The sequence below is a fragment of the Hyperolius riggenbachi genome, chromosome 1 (genome assembly GCF_040937935.1).
Source record: "Hyperolius riggenbachi isolate aHypRig1 chromosome 1, aHypRig1.pri, whole genome shotgun sequence".
Lineage (NCBI taxonomy): Eukaryota > Metazoa > Chordata > Amphibia > Anura > Hyperoliidae > Hyperolius > Hyperolius riggenbachi.
In genome coordinates this window covers 501096049-501115096 of record NC_090646.1, presented here as the reverse complement: position 1 = coordinate 501115096, position 19048 = coordinate 501096049, and the positions used below count along the sequence as shown (strand labels likewise).

General features: G+C 44.5%; 1 protein-coding gene across 2 annotated transcripts in view; it reads left to right on the top strand.

Annotated features, from left to right (window-relative positions):
• Positions 1 to 12580: 12580 nt before the first annotated feature.
• MMP17 (matrix metallopeptidase 17) overlaps positions 12581 to 19048 on the top strand; it is a 225787-nt gene continuing 219319 nt past the window's right edge. For both annotated transcript variants that reach the window (XM_068243452.1, XM_068243451.1), the window contains exon 1: positions 12581 to 13074. In XM_068243452.1, coding sequence (XP_068099553.1) covers positions 12949 to 13074 — 126 coding nt within the window. In that variant the 5' untranslated portion in view covers positions 12581 to 12948. The remainder of the gene's footprint in view (positions 13075 to 19048) is intronic.

The window sequence follows — 19048 nt, the reverse complement described above, 5'->3', positions numbered from 1 at the left end:
CCATGGTTGGACAGTGTATGCGGTACAAGTCTGGTACTAATACATGAAAAGATGTATTTTGCACATGAAATTAAGGTAATAATTGCACTGCACTGGTTAACGTGAAATGGATGCTGCCCCAACATGATCATTTTTATTGGAGAAAACAATACACTGTAGCTGGTCAGAGTATACAATGCAAATCACGCAACATGATTAATATGCATAAATGAATATACATCTAAGGCCAGCAGCAGACTTAAATAAAATGCAAGTGAAAAAAACAATGTATGACGATCATAAGATATAAACAACACAAGATTGGAAATGGGCCCATATGCAATTTGTTTTTTCTCCTGAGTTTTTTCTTGTAAATAACTTGTAAACTTGTAAATAAAATGCCTGAAATTTGTTAATAAAATGCCTTTTAAACTCCCAGCAAGCAAGAAAATATTTAAACTAGTTGTGATAGTACTCTTTTACCTAATTATTGGTACCTTTTCAATTGCTAAGTGCTGGAAAGTTAATTTAATAGAAAATGAAAAATTATCTCCTAAGAGAAAACTCAGGTGAAAAAGTTAATTGTACAGTATATGGGCCAGGATGTTAGTTCAAAAACAATAAAGTGCAAATGCTAATTTGCAAAACAATGCAAGAACCTATCCATTAAGGACCAATACTGGGAAAGTGCAAGTGCATGATCACTGACTCTACCTCTAGCCAACAAACTTGCATGGAGGAACAAAAGGTTAATAATGTTTAGGGATAGGGAGTCATACCCGAGCACGCGCAATTCCATATTAATTTCAGCTGGTTGTACATGAATCCAGGGAAATCCATGATTTCTGAACATCTTGGCCTGGACAGAATGTGCTTGCATTCTGTCCAGCTATCACATCCAAAGCAGATGTAGTAATACAAAAATATTGCAAGTCTCAGTCCATCAGCTTAGTAAATCGTGCCAATTGTTTAGTCCATGGAGAAATGGCTATACAGACAAGCATGCTCAGCTTGACCAGGTGGCATGTATTGAGCTACAGGGAGTGGAATGAGAAGAGAATAAGTGGTTGTCTTACCGCAAAGGCATAAAGTAACAACCGATTGATAAAGAAGCAGCCAAAAGTTTCAGCTTTTCTGAGAGAAAATTCCTATCTTCAGCAAAACAATGCATGCAGTAGAATAATACTTTCACTTGTCTATGTTTATACATTACAATTTGGAGAATCTGTGAACATCTGCTGAGATTCTGGCTTCCTGCCTTTTGCCTCAGCTTTCAGAAAGTGAGTGGAATCCAGTGCTCGTTCTGCAATTTAAACAACCCTAGAACATTTTTTTTTATTCTGAATAGTGTGGAAAATGGTTTTCCCTCAGGAGTTTTTGCTGCTGTCTGAGTCCCCAGTTTGGAATCATGTCACTCATTTATTGTCTAATAAACCTCCATGATTTTCATGGAATAACGATGATCCCAAAGACAGAAAAGGAGGAATCCAACTACTGCCTTCTCAAAAAATAGGTAGTATTTTTTAGCTGTCCTATTTACTTATTTCCTGTCAGGACAGAAAGTGAAAGAAATTCTTCCAAATTGTAATATACGAGGCAGCTGCGGCGAACAGCACCGCCGCCGCAGTTGCCTCCATGCGGCCATCCGTCCGTTCAGAATCAGAATCAGAATCAATTTATTTTGCTATTATGCTTTCTTGACAATAGTGGCACTGTTGTTGTCCCATTTTAAGTCGTTTGAGATCGTGGACCCAAGAAACTTGAATGACTCTACTTGGGTTATTGTGGATCCATTTATGGTTAAGGGGAGGTGCTGGGGGGGAGATCTCCTAAAGTCTATTATCATCTCCATAGTTTTGAGAGCATTTAGTTCCAAGTTGTTGCTGCTGCACCAGGAGGAAAGCTGTCCCACCACATGCCTGTATGCAGACTCATCCCCGTTTTGAATGAGACCAACAACTGTTGTGTTGTCTGCAAACTTCAGAACCTTAACAGATGGATCTGTGAAGGTACAGTCATTGGTGTAAAGTGAGTACAGCAGTGGGGAAAGCACACAGCCCTGGCGCGCAGGACGCCGAGGACGGAACGTTCTCCTGTGCAGGGGGCTGCCATAGCGCTCGGGCGCGCGCATAGATGGGAGCTTTATGCGGGGAGGAAGCCCGTCAGCTGACCTGCCGGTCGGCTGACATCATGGGAGACTCACGGCACCCAGGATTGGCTGATGAGAGGGGGGCGTGCCAGTGAGGTCTCCTCTGCTTCATAAGTCTCCGGGCTGCATTGCTACTCTGTCTGTTGTCGTGAATACTTGCGTGTGAGCGCGCAGACCTTAGGTAGTTCCCTGGTGTTGATGCTACGGATTTCACACCAAGCTTAGGAATTTTGCAGTCTTGTTATTGTTATTTTGTTAGACTAGTTCCGGGGTGTTGTTGCCAAGGATTTCACACCCAGGATAGGATATTATTATTTGTATTGATCTCCTGTGTACGACTCTGGCTAGCACTCTGACTTTGAATCTGTTTTCTGATCCTGTACTTCTGCCCATCTGTCTACCTGTTGCTGAACCTCTGCCTGATTACCGATTACTCTCTTGCCTCACGATTCTATACCGATACGTACCTTCCTGTTGCTGAACCTCTGCCTGATTACTGATTACTCTCTTGTCTCACGATTTTGTATTTACTTACCTCTCTGTTGCCGAACCTTGCCTGCCTGACCATTCTACTCACCAGTGGGCCCTCGCCACTGGTGAGGTACTAGTTACACCAGCCCCTCTGGTGGAACCGTTCTGTTAAAGCTGTAGTTCAGCCCCAATTACCTGCGCTTATAGGGTATCTGTCATTGTAGTATTATTGTATCTCCTAGGTTACTGTTCAGTCTGGGTCACCCGCCCCACTGGTGTTCTCGTGCCTGCAGTACTATCTGAATCACCCGCTCCCCGGGAGATTCAGCCTCTTCATTATTGTACTCTCCAGCCTGCTGGAACTTGTACGCTAGTGCACGTTTAGTGTACTGATAGTACCTCACCAGCCCCTCTGGTGAGGTCTGGTCAAACTATTAAAGTTACTGTTGCACCCAAACACTTACACTTTGCTAGGTGTCCAGAGGTTAGTCCTACTTGATTATTGGTGATTTTGCAGATCATTAATAATCAGGTATACGTCTGTATTGTTGGTGATACTGCGGATCACCAATAATCAGATACTCTCTGTGTGCTGACACCAACCGTTACACAAATAGAGCACTGACAGCAATAAAAAAACCTCAAGAGATGCTTACTCCTTTACACACTTTTCAACACTAAAAAAAACAAACCTTTTTTCCTTGAAATGAAATGACAGATTGGGTTACGTGTTGTGACCTCGGTACACTTATGGGCACCCACCATATTTCATTATTAATGAGGAATTATAGTAGGATAGAAAAGTCTGCCTTCTAAAACTACATAGACACACTAGGTTACACTTAGCCAAAGTGGGCAATAAAGACCGCCTCAGACGAGAATCAAGGGTGCATCTAGTTTGTGTACTGTGGCCGCCAGACATCGCTTAAAGATCTAGCATGCCAGATCCTTAGCAATGCCTGATGCCCAAGCTACTGCCAAGTGCATTGTTCCCCCACTCCCCCCATCCATGGGAAGCCATTCCATTGTGCACGTTATTCGTCCTTCTGCCTCCCTCCATAGTAGTGATGGGCGAACACCTGGATGTTCGGGTTCGGGAAAGTTCGCCGAACATGGCCGAGATGTTCGGCATGTTCGGGCCGAACCCCGAACTTCCCGAACATCCCTATTTTGGGGGCCCTATGGGGTCGCAGGCATAAGGGGGGAGCATGCCCCGATCGCGGGGGGGGGGTCGGAAATTCCCCCCACCCCCTCCGCTAGCGCTCCCCCCTCTGCCCGCTTCCCCATTCAAAAGTTTCAAGAAGTACCTGTATAGCGGATGGCCTGGCAGTGGCACTGTGGAGTGAGGAGGAGGAGGAGTCCGGAGAGTGACGAGTTGAGGGAGGCCGGGCAGCGGGCGTGAGGTCAGAGAAAGGGCGGAACTCGCCCTTTCTCTGACCTCACGCCCGCTGCCCGGCCTCCCTCAACTCGTCACTCTCCGGACTCCTCCTCCTCCTCACTCCACAGTGCCACTGCCAGGCCATCCGCTATACAGGTACTTCTTGAAACTTTTGAATGGGGAAGCGGGCAGAGGGGGGAGCGCTAGCGGAGGGGGTGGGGGGAATTTCCGCCCCCCCCCCCCCCCGCGATCGGGGCATGCTCCCCCCTTATGCCTGCGACCCCATAGGGGGGCCGTATTGCGGCCTGTTCGGCCGAACAGGGCCCTGTTCGCCCGAACAGGGGCCCTGTTCGGCCCTGTTCGGGGGCATACAGAAGTTCGGGGCGAACCCGAACTTAAAAGGCCGAACACCATGAGGTGTTCGGCCGAACTCGAACATCACCCGAACAGGGTGATGTTCTGCAGAACCCGAACAGTGGCGAACACTGTTCGCCCAACACTACTCCATAGCAACAAACCTGTTGCTAGCCTGTAGACTAGCAAGTAGCGATACATTTGTATAGTACTCAGCCACAAACTGTCTCCTGAGGGACTAAGCCCCACTCCATGCCAGGTGACAGAAATTGAATGTGTGTAAGCAAAAAGCTTTGAGTCAGGATGACACCATTTATTGGCTAACTTAAAAGAATAAGAGTAGGCAAGCTTTCGCTGTGCAGCCTTCATTCCTGTTTGCTAACTAAAAAAATACCAGTTGCCTGGTATCCTGTTGATCTATTTGGCTGCAGTAGTGTCTGAATCACACAACTGAGACAAGTATGCAGCTAATCCAGTCAGACTTCAGTCAGAGCACCTGATCTGCATGCTTCTTCGGGGTCTATGGTTAAAGGGACTCAGAGCTGAAAGAATAAAAAGATTTTATACATATCTGGGGCTTCCTCCAGCCCAAACAAACCGAATGGGAGTACAGGTAATATTTACTTCCTCCAGCCCCCTCTGCCTGGATCGCTCCCACGCTGCCGGCCTCTGCTGCCTGCAGCTTTGGGACCAGGTCCCCGCACTTCTGTCATCGTGGCCAGTCTATGCAAGAGAAGTGCGCCAACTATGTATCTCTTCAGCAGCTGCAGGATAGATACGTAAACAGCGCACTTCTCTTCCGACTGACGGAAGTGGGGGGACCTGGTACCGGAGCTGCAGACATCAGAGGACAGCGGGATGGGAGCGATCCAGGCGGATGGGGCTGGAGGAAGCCCCAGGTATGTATAGAATCTTTTTATTTTTGAACGCTGGTACACTTTAAGGCCTCTCAAAACGTACCCCTAACGCAACACCTGGTGGTGTTGGAGGTGGACGCCAGAGTGAGCCGCGTTGTGCGGCTATTAGTGCGCCTTTTTTGTCTGATACTCTGCGGGGACCACGTGATCGGAACACTCCGCATCACGTGGTCCCGCCAGCCAATCAGTGGCCACTCCAGGAAGTAAACACTGCATTAGTGATGGGAAGTCCGGCTCTTTTCAATGAATCAATTCATTGAAAAGAGCCGGACTTCCTATCTCTACTGTTCAGAATCGATTCAGAGGCAGAGCAGCAGGACTGAACCTAGTTATGGGAAGTCCGGCTATTTTCAATGAATCGATTCTGAACAGTAGCGATAGGAAGTCCGGCTCTTTTCAATGAATCGATTGAATGAATCGAGCCGAACTTCCCATCACTACACTGAAGTGCAGTGAACATTAATTAGCCATGTGGCTAACAATAGCGGACTCTCCCCTCCTCCTCTCCTACTCAAAAAAAGAAAAAAAAACACAATACTGAGCATGTGCAAACAGTCTAACTTACAACGCACAGCATGCTGCACTTTCAAATAACGTGCAGCGTTACACTGTAACGCAACATGGGCACTGTGAACAGCCCATTGATTTTTCATTACTGTGCGTTGGGCTGCGTTACAGTCTGCACTAACGTGCGCCTGTAAGTCCCACTGTGAAAGCAGCCTAAAAGTAATATGCTGGGAATACATTATGCGATTTTTTAGCAGATTTACTGTCCAATCGATTTTCAGATCGATTTTCTGATTGTTTTTCTGATCGATTTCCACTCACTTCTATGAGAAATCGATCAGAAAAACAATTGGAAAATCAAATCGGACATGTCGGAAATTATTTATCGAACCATATATCTGCCGAAAAATCTCATGGTGTATTCCTAGCATTAGAGGCAGGTGATCAACTGTAAATGTGTAAATGGAATAAGTATGAAAGTCTCCATATCCCTATCACTTCAGCTGTGCTTTAACCTTTTGACCCTGTTATTCTTGAAATTAGAATCCACACTGGATCTCATTCACTTTGAAAGCAGGTGATTAACTTATAAATGAAATTGTCTGTTGTATGGGGAGATTGTGATTTTTGTGTCTCAGATGCCTAGATAAAGCGACAGACTCACACTCCTGCATGAGTAGTGCACACACATCCAATGCCTTGAAATACATTATTTCCACTTTCATAGGTCTGTGCTTCAGCTACTGCTTTACTTTGTTGTTTTAATAGATTTATAGGAAATGACTGTAAAGCAACTTGCATGCCGAAATGCAGTAATGTATAAAAAGCCTCCCACATTTCTGGAGCACAAAGTGGGACACCCACCCACTCAATAATTTGTGTTTTTATAACAGCTACAAGACGCAATCACTCCACTAGCATTTACACTTTACATTTATTAAAATTCAGAAACTAAAATAACTATAGCATGAGTGACAGTTGGTGTGTGTTATCAACAAGAAGCTTTTGAAAAGCAGCCCTCTGTGATCTCTGAAGCAGCCAAAATTGAATAAGCAAGTGAAAGATTGGCCCTGCGATCCTTGCCTGAGTTAGTATATTGTACATGCAAAAAGAGCAATTCTCCGAGGCTCTGAAGATCAAATTAGATCTTTTCAGACTTGAAGGATTTTGTTGTTGCTTAATCAGAAGAAACATAACTGCGACAACTTTCTGCTATTTGCAGTTACTGTTTTGAGTCTGCAGGAAATCAGTGGTGACAGTAAGCATAATGATCTTGGTGCATTTATGTTTTTCATTGGGAGAATCCTTTGACACCCTTATATATCAGTTATTTGGCACCTGTGACAAGCACAGTGCTGAGAATGTAGTTTATCTACAGCTGTTTCAATTTACCTGAAAATACTTTGCTTCCTTTTTGCTGTTTTGGAATGTGCACACAAGAAGTCTAAAGCTCCGTACACATGCCAGATGAAACTTGGGCAAGGCAGCTCAAAACGACTACCACTGCCGAGAATCCAGTGTGTTTACGGCAGCCCCTGTCCCCTCTTGACCACTTGGCTAGCGGTCCATCCTGGCAGTTCACTTCAGCAGAGCACTATTTTCCCCACTTACCCCGCCTGCCGCGTGACATCAATCACGTGCTGTTCTGACCCCCCACCCCCCCCCACCCCAGTGGAACAGGAGCAAGGAACACAGAGCAGGATTAAAGTGCACCAGACCTCCCAAAAAGAAAAAGTTTGATACATAGCTAGGGCTTCCTCCAGCCCCATAAACTCGGTCACTCCCACGCCGCTGTCCTCCGCTGTCTGCAGCTTTAGTATCGGGTCCCATCACTTCAGCCAGTCTACGCAGGAGAAGTGCGCCCTCTTTGTATCTCTCCAGCGGCTGCTGCAGAGATATGCAAATAGCGCACTTCTTTTATGTCAGACTGGCCGCGACTGACAGAAGTGACGGGACCTGATACCGAAGCTGCAGACATCGGAGAACGGCGGCGTGGGAGTGATCCAAGCTTATGGGGCTAGCTAGAGGAAGTCCCAGGTATGTATAAAACTTTTTTCTTTTTAGGAGCTCTGGTTTCCTTTAAAGCCAAATGGGGCAGTGAGCACAATATCAGATTTGGTAGTGATCGGAGCTGAACGGCTGTATACATGAAGGAGAGCGGTAAGGTTCGGCGTTGGATCGGGCCATGCGAGTATTGCAGAAAGGGGGCCACAGAGGCGGAGAACAAGGCACAGCAGCTAGGTTACCAGGGCTGGACTACCTACTGATTGGGCCCCTTAGACTCTGACGGGGACCCAATCAGCTGCTTGGAATGCTTAGGATAATCATCTGCACAGCCTTTTCCCTGCAATGTCCCCCAAGGGATCGGGTCCAGGAGACATGGAATAAGCATGTGCACGGTCTTAAAGTAACGTACATACATGAGATAAAAGTCTATGGAAAACGAATGATCAATGATCTGCTGATAATCATTATAACATTGCTTGCAAAAGCCTCCAAAGATATTTGTCTCTCAACCTTTCAAATCCATCCTGGCAGATATGGTCTGCCGAGGACTCTTTGTTAAAGGAGGCGTGTACTAGATCTTTCAGATCATCTCGGGGAAAGACCGCACATATGGAGAAATGGGAACTTTTTCAACTGGCTGTGCATTCACATTCAAAGATAATATCTGTGGTTTTGGCTTAAAAAATAATACTTGGTGTGTGTACGCCATCGTTTAAAGGATCGGTCATTGAAACCTTCCTGACGAGCCTATGCGTTAGATTGATTCCTAAGTCTGCAAAGATTTTTTTCTGATGTCAGCATAGGCCTTGTACACACTTTCAGTTATGATTATCCAATCACTAACTAATTTTACCACCTCACTGTAGTATAAGGGTAAACAGATATTGAATACTATGAACAGATTGTGTAGGTAAAACCTTATACCACATGGAGATGGTAAAATTGATCAGTGATTGGCCAATCATAATTGCAAGTGTGTACTAGGCTTTAAAGTTGCAGCCACACACACCCAATAACTGTGGTCCCAAAGAGGTGCATACACACATCCAATTTTGATTGGCCAGTCACTGTTCAATTTTACCACCTCCCTATAGTATGAGTGCCAACAGATTTTGAACACTATGAACAGATTGCATAGGGAAGACCATGTGGAATTAGTAAAACTGGCCAGTCATAATGCAGAACATTGCACTGCAATGTAAAACCTATGTAACATTCACAGTGCGTCCAGTGCAGTGCACTCTAGTGTGTCTACAGAAGCAACCAAGCATTGCCTAAAGACCCAGAGCACCGGAACTGCGATGACAACAACAAACATCTGATTCCCGACCTCACTGTAATGGGTTATAGGGTGGTGTACAGATTGTAGGAATACAATAAGGCAGTTGGGTTCGCATATTTAAATGTTGTCTTGGCTCTGTTTGATAGATAAGCCAATAATTTAAAATGTAGTATTGGAGGCTTACTAACTCCACAAACCATTGTGTCGCCTTTCCTAATGTCTCCACCCCTCTACCCTCGAGATCAGCCTTTTTCAACCCTTTTACAAACACACGATTGGTTCACACGATGGCCAGGGGCCCCAGGACAGCTCTAGGACATGGCGGACAGGTGAGCGGTTAGGGAGGGACCCCTGTGGCAGGGATGCCTGCACGGGGCGGTCCTGCTAGCGACGCAATCTTGCGATGGTGTCCAACTGAAGCCTCCCACCTGAATGCTAATGGCTGCTAGATGTGGTATGGCAGGTAAAGGGTGTATGACAGTGCATCCTGATTGGCTGACGAGCACCTGCTGACCACTTAAATGTAGCTGGATGCATGTACTGCTGTGTTCTATTGCTTGTGTGTGTTGAATTCAACCTTTTTACGCTGGATGAACCCTGCAAATAACTTTTGGATCTCAATAAACCCCTGCAAGTAATTTTTTTGATCTTGAGGAAGCCCTGCATTTATTTTGCAGGTGGCAACTGCCACTACCTCCTATTACACTGCCACTCATTATACTGTCTCCTTATTCTAGTACTTTTTATTCATGTGCTCATAATTATTCTGACCTCCAATTTAGTGCTTCTTTTTCAGTACCCCTATTATAATGTGCTCCATCGTACAGTATTTCCTCCACAATGGGGGAAAATGCCAAGGAACCCCTGCAGAGTCCTCAAGGAACCTTGGGGTTCCTGGCAACCTTAGTTGAGAAAGCCTGCTCTAGATTGTAAGCTCAGAGGGGCAGGGAGCTCCTCCTATTCTTTCTTTTTCTGGTGTAATTTATCATATGAACATGTACCAATTCTAGTGATGTCTCAAACCCCTCATCAACAATGTCTGTATTTGTATTGCTGGATGTCCTGATTGTACAGTCTTTGGAACTTCTCTGTAGCTATGTTCCCCAATATTTGTTATGTACTATGTACAGCACTACGAGAGATGTTGAATCTATATAAAGAACAATAATTATGCCAGTAACACCCACAGGTCTATTAAAGTTTGAGTTAACCTACGTTTGCGCTAATCTACAAGGCACAGGAGGTTGTGCTAGGTATGGCCGCCAACTTTTTGTTATGGCTATAAAAATGGATTCATATGTATTACATCAACATGAATGTTTTTATGAGGTGAAATAGCTTTTTGCCAGTACAATAAAGAGTGTGATATTTATCCTGAATTTGAACTGTATGTTGCGACCCACATGATGTTCATTCCATTACAAAATACCTCTAGCTCCATTAGTGAAAATATACTGTAGTAAGAGAATGTGTGTCATTGTAAGATGCATATTATACCACATTTAGTTGAAGTCTACAGGTAATGGCAGTGAACAGAGAAATGGCAATGAACTTTCACGGTGATCCGGTTGAACATTTAGTAATTTGCAGATGAATTTACAAACCACTGTAACTCTGAACAGCACTGCATAATGAAATGATCACAGACATGTCACTGCTGTTCACAATTTGTCTCCATTATAAAATCACCCCCAATAAAACGGATTGATCAGTAACGGGAGCAGTAAAACCCTGTTCTGATTGTCTGAATATGAGCAAAATGTTGGCCCCTATTTAATTCACTTTTCCGCTTACGTTTTCAGGGTCGAACTCAGGCTTTTCAAGGGGGGATTTCTGATAAAGTTCTCCATGCACAATACAGTATAATAATATGGTAGGACATCATGGTGGGTGCACATAATGCAATTTCCCATCCCACTGACAGGATCTGACAATTATTTCCCAAATGTTCGATCTGCTCCCGATCAATCGATCAGGAGCAGTTTTGGATACAAATAATAATGAGGACAGCCGACATCGCTAATGAAGGAAAAAATGAAGTATTAACACAGCAGGGCACAGGGCTGTGCTCATACCTGGCTCTGTTAAGTTCCCCAGAGCTGCTCCATGCTCTGTACACACGCTGCTGCTCCATCCAAAGACATCGGTAGCCAGGAAAGAAAGGGAGCGGGACGGCACATAGTGCAGGCAGCAGCACGGTGCTGTGAGCTGCAGGATACCTGCAGATACTCTGGTGTCTCCACATGTGGCTGTCCCCAGACACTGCACCAGCCCTGGTCTGAGGGGGGATTCTGGGCAGCTGTAACACCCCCCCCCCCCCCCCCTGCGTTTTCCTATGGTTTTCTCCTAAGTGATATTTTCACACTTTATCAATAAAATGCTTTTAAAGAGAACCCGACCCGGTAGTAAACATACTAACATACTACCTGATCCAGGGGCCAGCCGGATCAGGTAGCGTCCATCACCACCGCCTGTAATGGCTTACTTTCACTTTCAGGGGTCACAATGCTGCATACAAAGCTCTGTGCTCTCATCTGAGATGAATAGAGCTCAGAAAGGCGGGAGCAGGCTGGGTACAGGCGGTGAAAGGCCATTGAGAGGAGGGAGTGGGTGTTCATGAGGCCCAGAAGGGGTGTTTTGCAGGAGTGCCTCTCCTGCAAGAGAAGCCTCTTTCCCGTGAGGTGGTCGACAAGCTGCACATTGGCATTTTTTTTTGGGGGGGGGGGGGGGGGGTCGCGGGAGGGGGGCTGAGAGCAACATGGAGGGGACACAGAGGCATGAAGTGAGCTGAAGTGAGACAATAGCCAGAATACCCCAAGCTATACTTACTGTGCTGGTGTTCATTACGGATGGTCAATGAGTTGATGCAGGATTATGTAAATTTGGCAGGTAAATATATACTACATACAATTGTCAAATATGCATGATCTTGCATCCACATCAAGTTTGTATCACTGTCAGTAGTACATGTTGATATGTGCGTTGTTTTTTTTTTTAGCATAGGGTTAATAGTGATATGTGTGTAATTTGAGCACACTTCTTAGCACCTGTGCCTGTCTATGTTGGGTCTCTGCCGGAAGAGCACAACTCCATTTGTTTGTGGTTTGCAGAGGACCTAGTACAGTATTTGCATCCTGCTGATTTTATCTTCGTATGACGTTGTTTGTAATATGAAAATGATTGCATATGCAGGTGCCCTGGGCGACATCTTAGGATTTGGAAATTTGAGAGCAATGATGATGCCTCTCGGGCTGTGCCCACAGGCTTTACTCTCTGTATTTTCTCTCCAACCACGTCTCCTGCAGGGCTCAACTCTGCCCTCTGTCGTCAGCTATGTATTCTGCAGCCTACAAGCATCAGCCTCGTCTGCTGCCTTTGGATTCAGACGAAATATGAATTAGATCCCCCTCCTTTTCTGCAAGCCTCTCCCAGCTGCCGGCCACTTGGAACTTATAGGTTGCCGAGATTCCCTTCCCACACTCAGCTCCTCCTTCACCCTCCTCAACTCCGCACACTCCCAGCCCAGAATGCACTCCAGCCTGGCAGAGCTCGGGCGATCGAGCAGCCAGTCGATTCAGAACTGAGCTGTGGGGTCACTTGGGCTGGAACATCAGCTCCTGTGAATGATAACAGGCTTCGTGCGCTCTGCATTATCCTGTAGCCTTTCCACGTGTTAGGAACTGTCCGAGGTGCTGAAAGCTGCCACTCTGACCTGTTGTGCGGTATCTCCCAAACTTCCCTGGATGTGGCTGCTGTTGATGGATAGGTGATGGCATACCGATGTACTCCCAGCAGCAGAGCCTGGATTGTGTATGTGAGCTGCTGATGGTGCAGAGGAGATGTGAAGAGGGTGCACATATGAATGTCTCCTTCATTCGCTCAGGGCTGAGGAGGAAGACGAGGGATGTTGTGGATTTCCTCCAAAGAGAGTTGTTGGCCCCGGGAGATGTTTCTGATCGGTCTTTTGATTGCTTTGCGGGAATCTGTTGCAGCACCAACCCCTACAGCTGAGGATATAAATCGTGGAGTTGTAAGTGTGACCAGCTGACATCTGCTTGTAGAATGTCATTGGCATATGGTAGTTTTGATTATTTATTAAGTGTTAATGGTCCTTAAAACTGGTGAGGGTCACTGTAGTGTGTCTTTCCTAGAGGAAACAGTACTCAATGCATCCATTGTGTGCGCTCTGGTGCAAGACTGGCAGCAGTATTTATATAACAATACTCAGGAGAGTATCAGACATAAGTTATAAATTGTCGAATTCCAGCAGAGAACTAGGTAATTGCATGCTAAATGCTCCCTAACCAGTAAACAGTAAAATGACTGGCATTTAGTGGTGTGGAGAAATGATCCTGCATTGGGTAGATGGCAGATGGAAATGGAGGCAGAGGACACACTGGTGAAGTCAGCCCAACTCACTATGACAAGCTGTCGGCTGCAAGTGGCAGTGAGGTTTGGCAGAACACCAAGCGAAGAGCAGAATGTGTTAAACACATGACTACTAATCTGAAGAACCACACAAGGGAAAATATGCCACAATATTGGCTGCTGTTTCTGACACCATTACTATCTAGATTAAAAAAAACTCACTTGACCAGTGAAGCAGTAATGGTAATGATACAACCTTTTATTGTCCACTCTTACCAAATCTAAGTAGTAGTCAGGGGCAAATATACTTTAACTGGATATTTTACTTTAAGTACTCCCTTATATTGCATAGAAATTGTAAGATTGGACAAAAAAGATTGTATCATTAGTGGCCACCTTAAATAACAGTGATATGCAGTTCCCTATGGCAACCAATCAGATGTGAGCTTTTATCAGCTTAGAAGACTTAAAACTACGAATGCCTTAGTGTCAGCAAACAATTGAGCTCTCCTTAGCTTATTTAATAAAACTATCAGCCTTCAGACGTTGCTCTATCGTAATAGATATGAGGAAGCAAATATTACATTCATGCCTGTTGTATATTTAAAGTAAAACTCCATTTTGTGAGCTCTACAGCTGAAGACCATGGTTTGGTGTAGGTGATGCATCGGACATGGGGATATCTGCAGCAGCCCTCGTCCATTAGATACAGTGTGCATTTAAAAGGAAACCTGCATGCTCGTGCAGCATGAAAGGGGTTAACCACGGCATACCAGCATCGGGTGCTCTGGAATGAGTTGCACAGGCTGCCTTGATGCATGTGACTGTGTATTTGATGCAGTAACCCCTTAAAGGATAACTTATGAATATTATTTTTACTCCCATTCTGCGACATATTAGTTAATATTATGATGATTTTACCTCTCCCTTGCATCTGTGGGATTAACTAGAGTGTTTCCAGGTTGTTGGAAAAAAAAACACATTTAGCACTGTCGATTGCTTGGCAACGCGTCTATCATATCCACAGTGTCATTGGTGTGAGGGGGTTAATCTAATGTCTACTGTGAGGTTGTAGATGGGTCAGAATTCCACCTATCAATAAGGAAATCTCTGGGGGTTAATGGACTCTTCCTCTGCTCAGGCGGTCACTGAATCATAAGATGACATACAAGTCATGAAATGCTTGGTAAATAGACCAAGCTAGAGTGCACATTGCTTAAAAAAAGAAATAAAAATGACTGCATCTTTCCCTTTTTTAGTAAATCAGCCTGCCAATAATTGTTTCTTAGTAATTAATCTGCAGCACATTACAAAGGCAGCCTGACTGACTAACAGTGACAGTTAAGGTCAGAAATAGGATGAAGACTTTGAAGGGTCTGGTATGGGGTAGGCAGCCATAGACATAAGATAGAGCGGTTGGGCAATCCCTCTGACCACTGCCTGATCTCTGGTCTGCTAAAGTGCTACCTAAACATCTGTTGTTTGACATAATAATCATGTCTGTCTATCCACTCTGCACACACCCCACCATTTTATTTGGGGGAGGGAAACAAGGTTGCTGTCTGAAAGTCAACCATCCTTTTGGTCCAACCAGCTCTGCTAAGGGTGTCTGCTTTAGTCATCCGTACCCTGTAGACATCTTGACATTTGTCTAATCTGTAGATCTGCAGTTGTCTGTAGAATTTGGCAGGGCCAGGTGAAAGTCATCTAATGTTTCTGTATAGATTTAAAGTGAAACTTTCACTCACACAGAAGAAAGTCAATCCAAGCACAGAATTTATTAGCCTGCCTTCAGTCCCCATATTAACATTTTCAGGGGCTTTGGGGCTTTCGTGATAGATGGACCACATGATAAACATTGATAGGAGAGGACTAAGATTTATACACCTGTCTTTTTCTGAATAAACAATTTTATCTGTCTTATCTGATCAGACCTAGTAAGCTAAAGCTGAGAAAAGTGCTTGTTCAGTTGACTATAGCTAGACTGCTCTTTACTCATTAGTTGACCCTAACTTCTGGCTGCACATTTTGACATGGGAACTGCAGTAAAGGTAAAATACATATCCTGTTTTACAAATCAGAGTGCAGTTCAATAAGTGTAACGTGGTGAAAAGTTCACTTCAAGCAGTTTCTAGAACTCCATCAGTTGTCTTAATATATGATTAACTATTTTGTCTGCCAGCTAAAGGCATGATCTTATGGTTTGCAACTGAGCCAGAAAGCTACATGCTGTTTAGCTGTGCTGCTTGTCACTGCATGCGTCAAACTGAATTAGAGAAAAAAGTATGTTTGATTTATTGTTATCTGACTCATGCATAGGAGGACTGCTTGCACCGAAAGAGAGCTTGAATGTCACTTTATATTCATATTGTTTCATCATTATCTTTTTTTTAAAACTTTTTTTGTTTGTTTTCCATTTTATTATTGGTACTTGTAAAGCTGACTATGAAGGAAGAGCATATTTGTTTGGATTATTTTTACTAGCAGACAGTATTGCAGTATTTTGAGATACAGGTGTTTATAGCACCTTGAGCAGAAAACTCAAAACAGGAGACCATACCTGGGACTGTATGTTATAGACTAAAATGAATTGGCTTTATACATTTCCTAGAGCATGTAATAAGATTATCGATACCCCCTTGCTTAAATTACTTTTCTATGCCCTCTGTTGTGCCAGCCTTCTTCTGTGGTACACAGCAGTGATTCTGGGCATCATTTTAGTGTGTGCCTCCTGCTATAGGTAAGATTATCTCAAGTACTTCTTATATATTTATTAGTAGCACACCTTAAAGCTAAGTACACACATGTGGTAAAACTCATTGTATACGAACATTTCATGACAGTGATTGGCCAGTGATTTGGCACATACCGGTTCTAAACATAACACAACACAAATGTTTTGGAACGCATGTGTACTAAGGTCGATGTTTATTTGTGATGTAATGTTGTTTACATACTCAGTCCGCTACGCATGCATGGTTGTAAAAACATCATGCATGCTGGAACTATATGTGTACACACAGTTTTGCGTGAACAATAATTGCCTGAATGAATCCGGCATGGTGGATCACGCTATATGCCCAAAAAGCATCATGCTTCATCATCTTTTCATGTTGCTTGGCACCTTTTCAATGATAAATTATAATTAATGATAATTGCCCGATTAATTGGAAATCATTTGCTTTGAATGATTTTAATCTAATGCCCCCTTTATTTGTTTTGCTCTCTGTTCCGCCATTCTCCTCCGATCCCTGCAGCAGCTGTGAGCCTCTGAAAGCTACATGTGTGACCCCTAGGTTGTGCACCTCCTCTATCCTGCTCATGTGCGCTGGATGCTCTGAGCTTGTGCAGTCTGTTAAAATTGCAACTGCGCATGCGCCAAATGCTCCAGGCCACAGGAGCAGAATCAAGGAGGTGAGTGGCTGGAGGCGTGCATGTGCAGTAGCCAGCAACTGGCTGAGTCGGATAGCTTTTGGATGAGCGTGGCCGCAGCAAGGATAAGAGCAGAATGACAGTGAGGGACCAGAATGACTACAGGGAGCTAGAAAAAGACCCAAGTAAATTAAACTGGGAAAAATATTTTCACTTAAAGTAATCCTGAGATGGGCTAATAAAAAGATTTGATACTTTCCCTGGGCTTTCTCCAGCCCCATGAGCAGCAATGCATCCCTCACCGTCCTCCTGAGTGCCTCCGTTCTCCTGGTATCAGTCCCTGTAATCAGGCTCAGTCGAGCCAGTCAGCTCTTCTGCGCATGCTTAGCCCCTCCGCGATTGAGCCAGATTACCAGGATCCATACCAGCAATGCATCCCTCGCCATCCTACTGAGTGCCACCGTTCTCCTGGTATCGGTCTGATAACTTGGCTCAGTAGTTACAGTTGGCTCCTCTGTGCATGTTCAGCCCCTCCATGCATGCGCAGAAGAGTGGACTGGCGAGCCAGATTACTGAGACTGACACCAGGAGAATGGAGGCATTTAGGAGGACGGTGAGGGACACATCGCTGCTCATTGGGCTGGAGTAAGCCCCGGGTAAGTATCAATTCTTTTTATTAGCCCATCTCAGGTACACTTTAAGTAACCCTTTAGGCTGCATTTACACTTACCACATTGAGATGTGCTGTGCCGCCTCCACATAACGCACCTCACAGCAGTAGCCATTAAAACCAATAGGACATTACACACTTCCTGCGATGTGGCGGAAGTGCTCTAGCTGACACAGAAGTTGCAGTGCATTGTCATGCATCGCAATCGGCACTGGAAGCAGTTAAAGTCAATGGTAATGGACACATTTTTAATTTGTGGCGCAGATACAGATTTTCAGATGACTTGCTTCCTGTCTAGCAGTATACACATGACTGAAGGGTACGACTCTTTGAAGGTAGGTTGACAACAATATCCTTGTCAACACAATCTGCTGCATATGTTAAAATGTCTGCAATGGTGCAGTACGATGTGGTGTGGTTGCAATTTTAACGTGCACAGAGTGAATTACACCAAGTGTAAAAGCATCCTTATCCACTTCACCCCCCCCCGATAGGTGTCGGAAAGTGGTTGTGCGCGCGTGCACCCAGGGCTGCATACTGATCCTCTGCCCTGCAAAACAGTTTGTTTTAAAACGTCGGTTTTGTACTAGACAGTGCAAAAAACAAATGTTTTAACAAACAAACAAACACAGAACATTTATATAGCGCTTTTCTCCTGGCGGACTCAAAGCGCCAGAGCTGCAGCCACTAGGACGCGCTCTATAGGCAGTAGCAGTGTTAGGTCTCCTACTGAATAGGTGCTGGCTTACTGAACAGGCAGAGCCGAGATTCGAACCCAGGTCTCCTGTGTCAGAGGCAGAGCCCTTAACACTATCCAGCCACCTTTTAAAAGTCAATTTTGCAGGAACTGGTTAATTGTGCATTGTGTATAAGTTCCAAGCATTCCCTATTGCTTTTAATTAACCAAAATACTTAGTTTTAGTTTTGCATGGTAAAGACATTTATACACAGTTTTAACATTTCTAATATTGTGAATGTATTATACTTACTGTAATTAATTTTGCCAAGTCCAAGGATCCCGAAACCAATCAGTATCCCCTAGGGTACCAATACTACCTGTTGAGGATCTATGCCCCATAATAAATCTACTATAATGCTTTTTTTCTTGGACCAAGGCTAAGAAATTGCTTTACCTTATGAGTAAATTAGTCACTGTCTGGCAGGCTGTAGGGTACACACAATCCTGTGTGATGTTGTCAGAATAGAAGGCATGGTTCAGTATTAGCACCCTTGTAGTGAGGTTGCCTCAAGCTATGATTGACTATTTGTCCATGTAGTCTGGCCACAACAGTGTAATGTAGGTCAAGACAAATGTCACCCATGCTGTGGACATGTTCACAGTCCCAGTGTTCATTAATCATTCATCACCTGAGGGACTTGTAGCATACAGAGAACTGGAGCAGCTTCTGACAGCCAGTTTCTTACTCTGTGGTACTATATATCTGTGTTTGTCTACTAGGACATTCAGCTTTTTGAAAAGCCAGCTTTCTGAGTTTGGGGAGATGTATGCATACTGTGGTAGTCTGTGTCATTATCTATGCCGTATGGACCTCTACTGCCATTTTAAAGGGTTCAACTCTTCATTTTGGAGTGT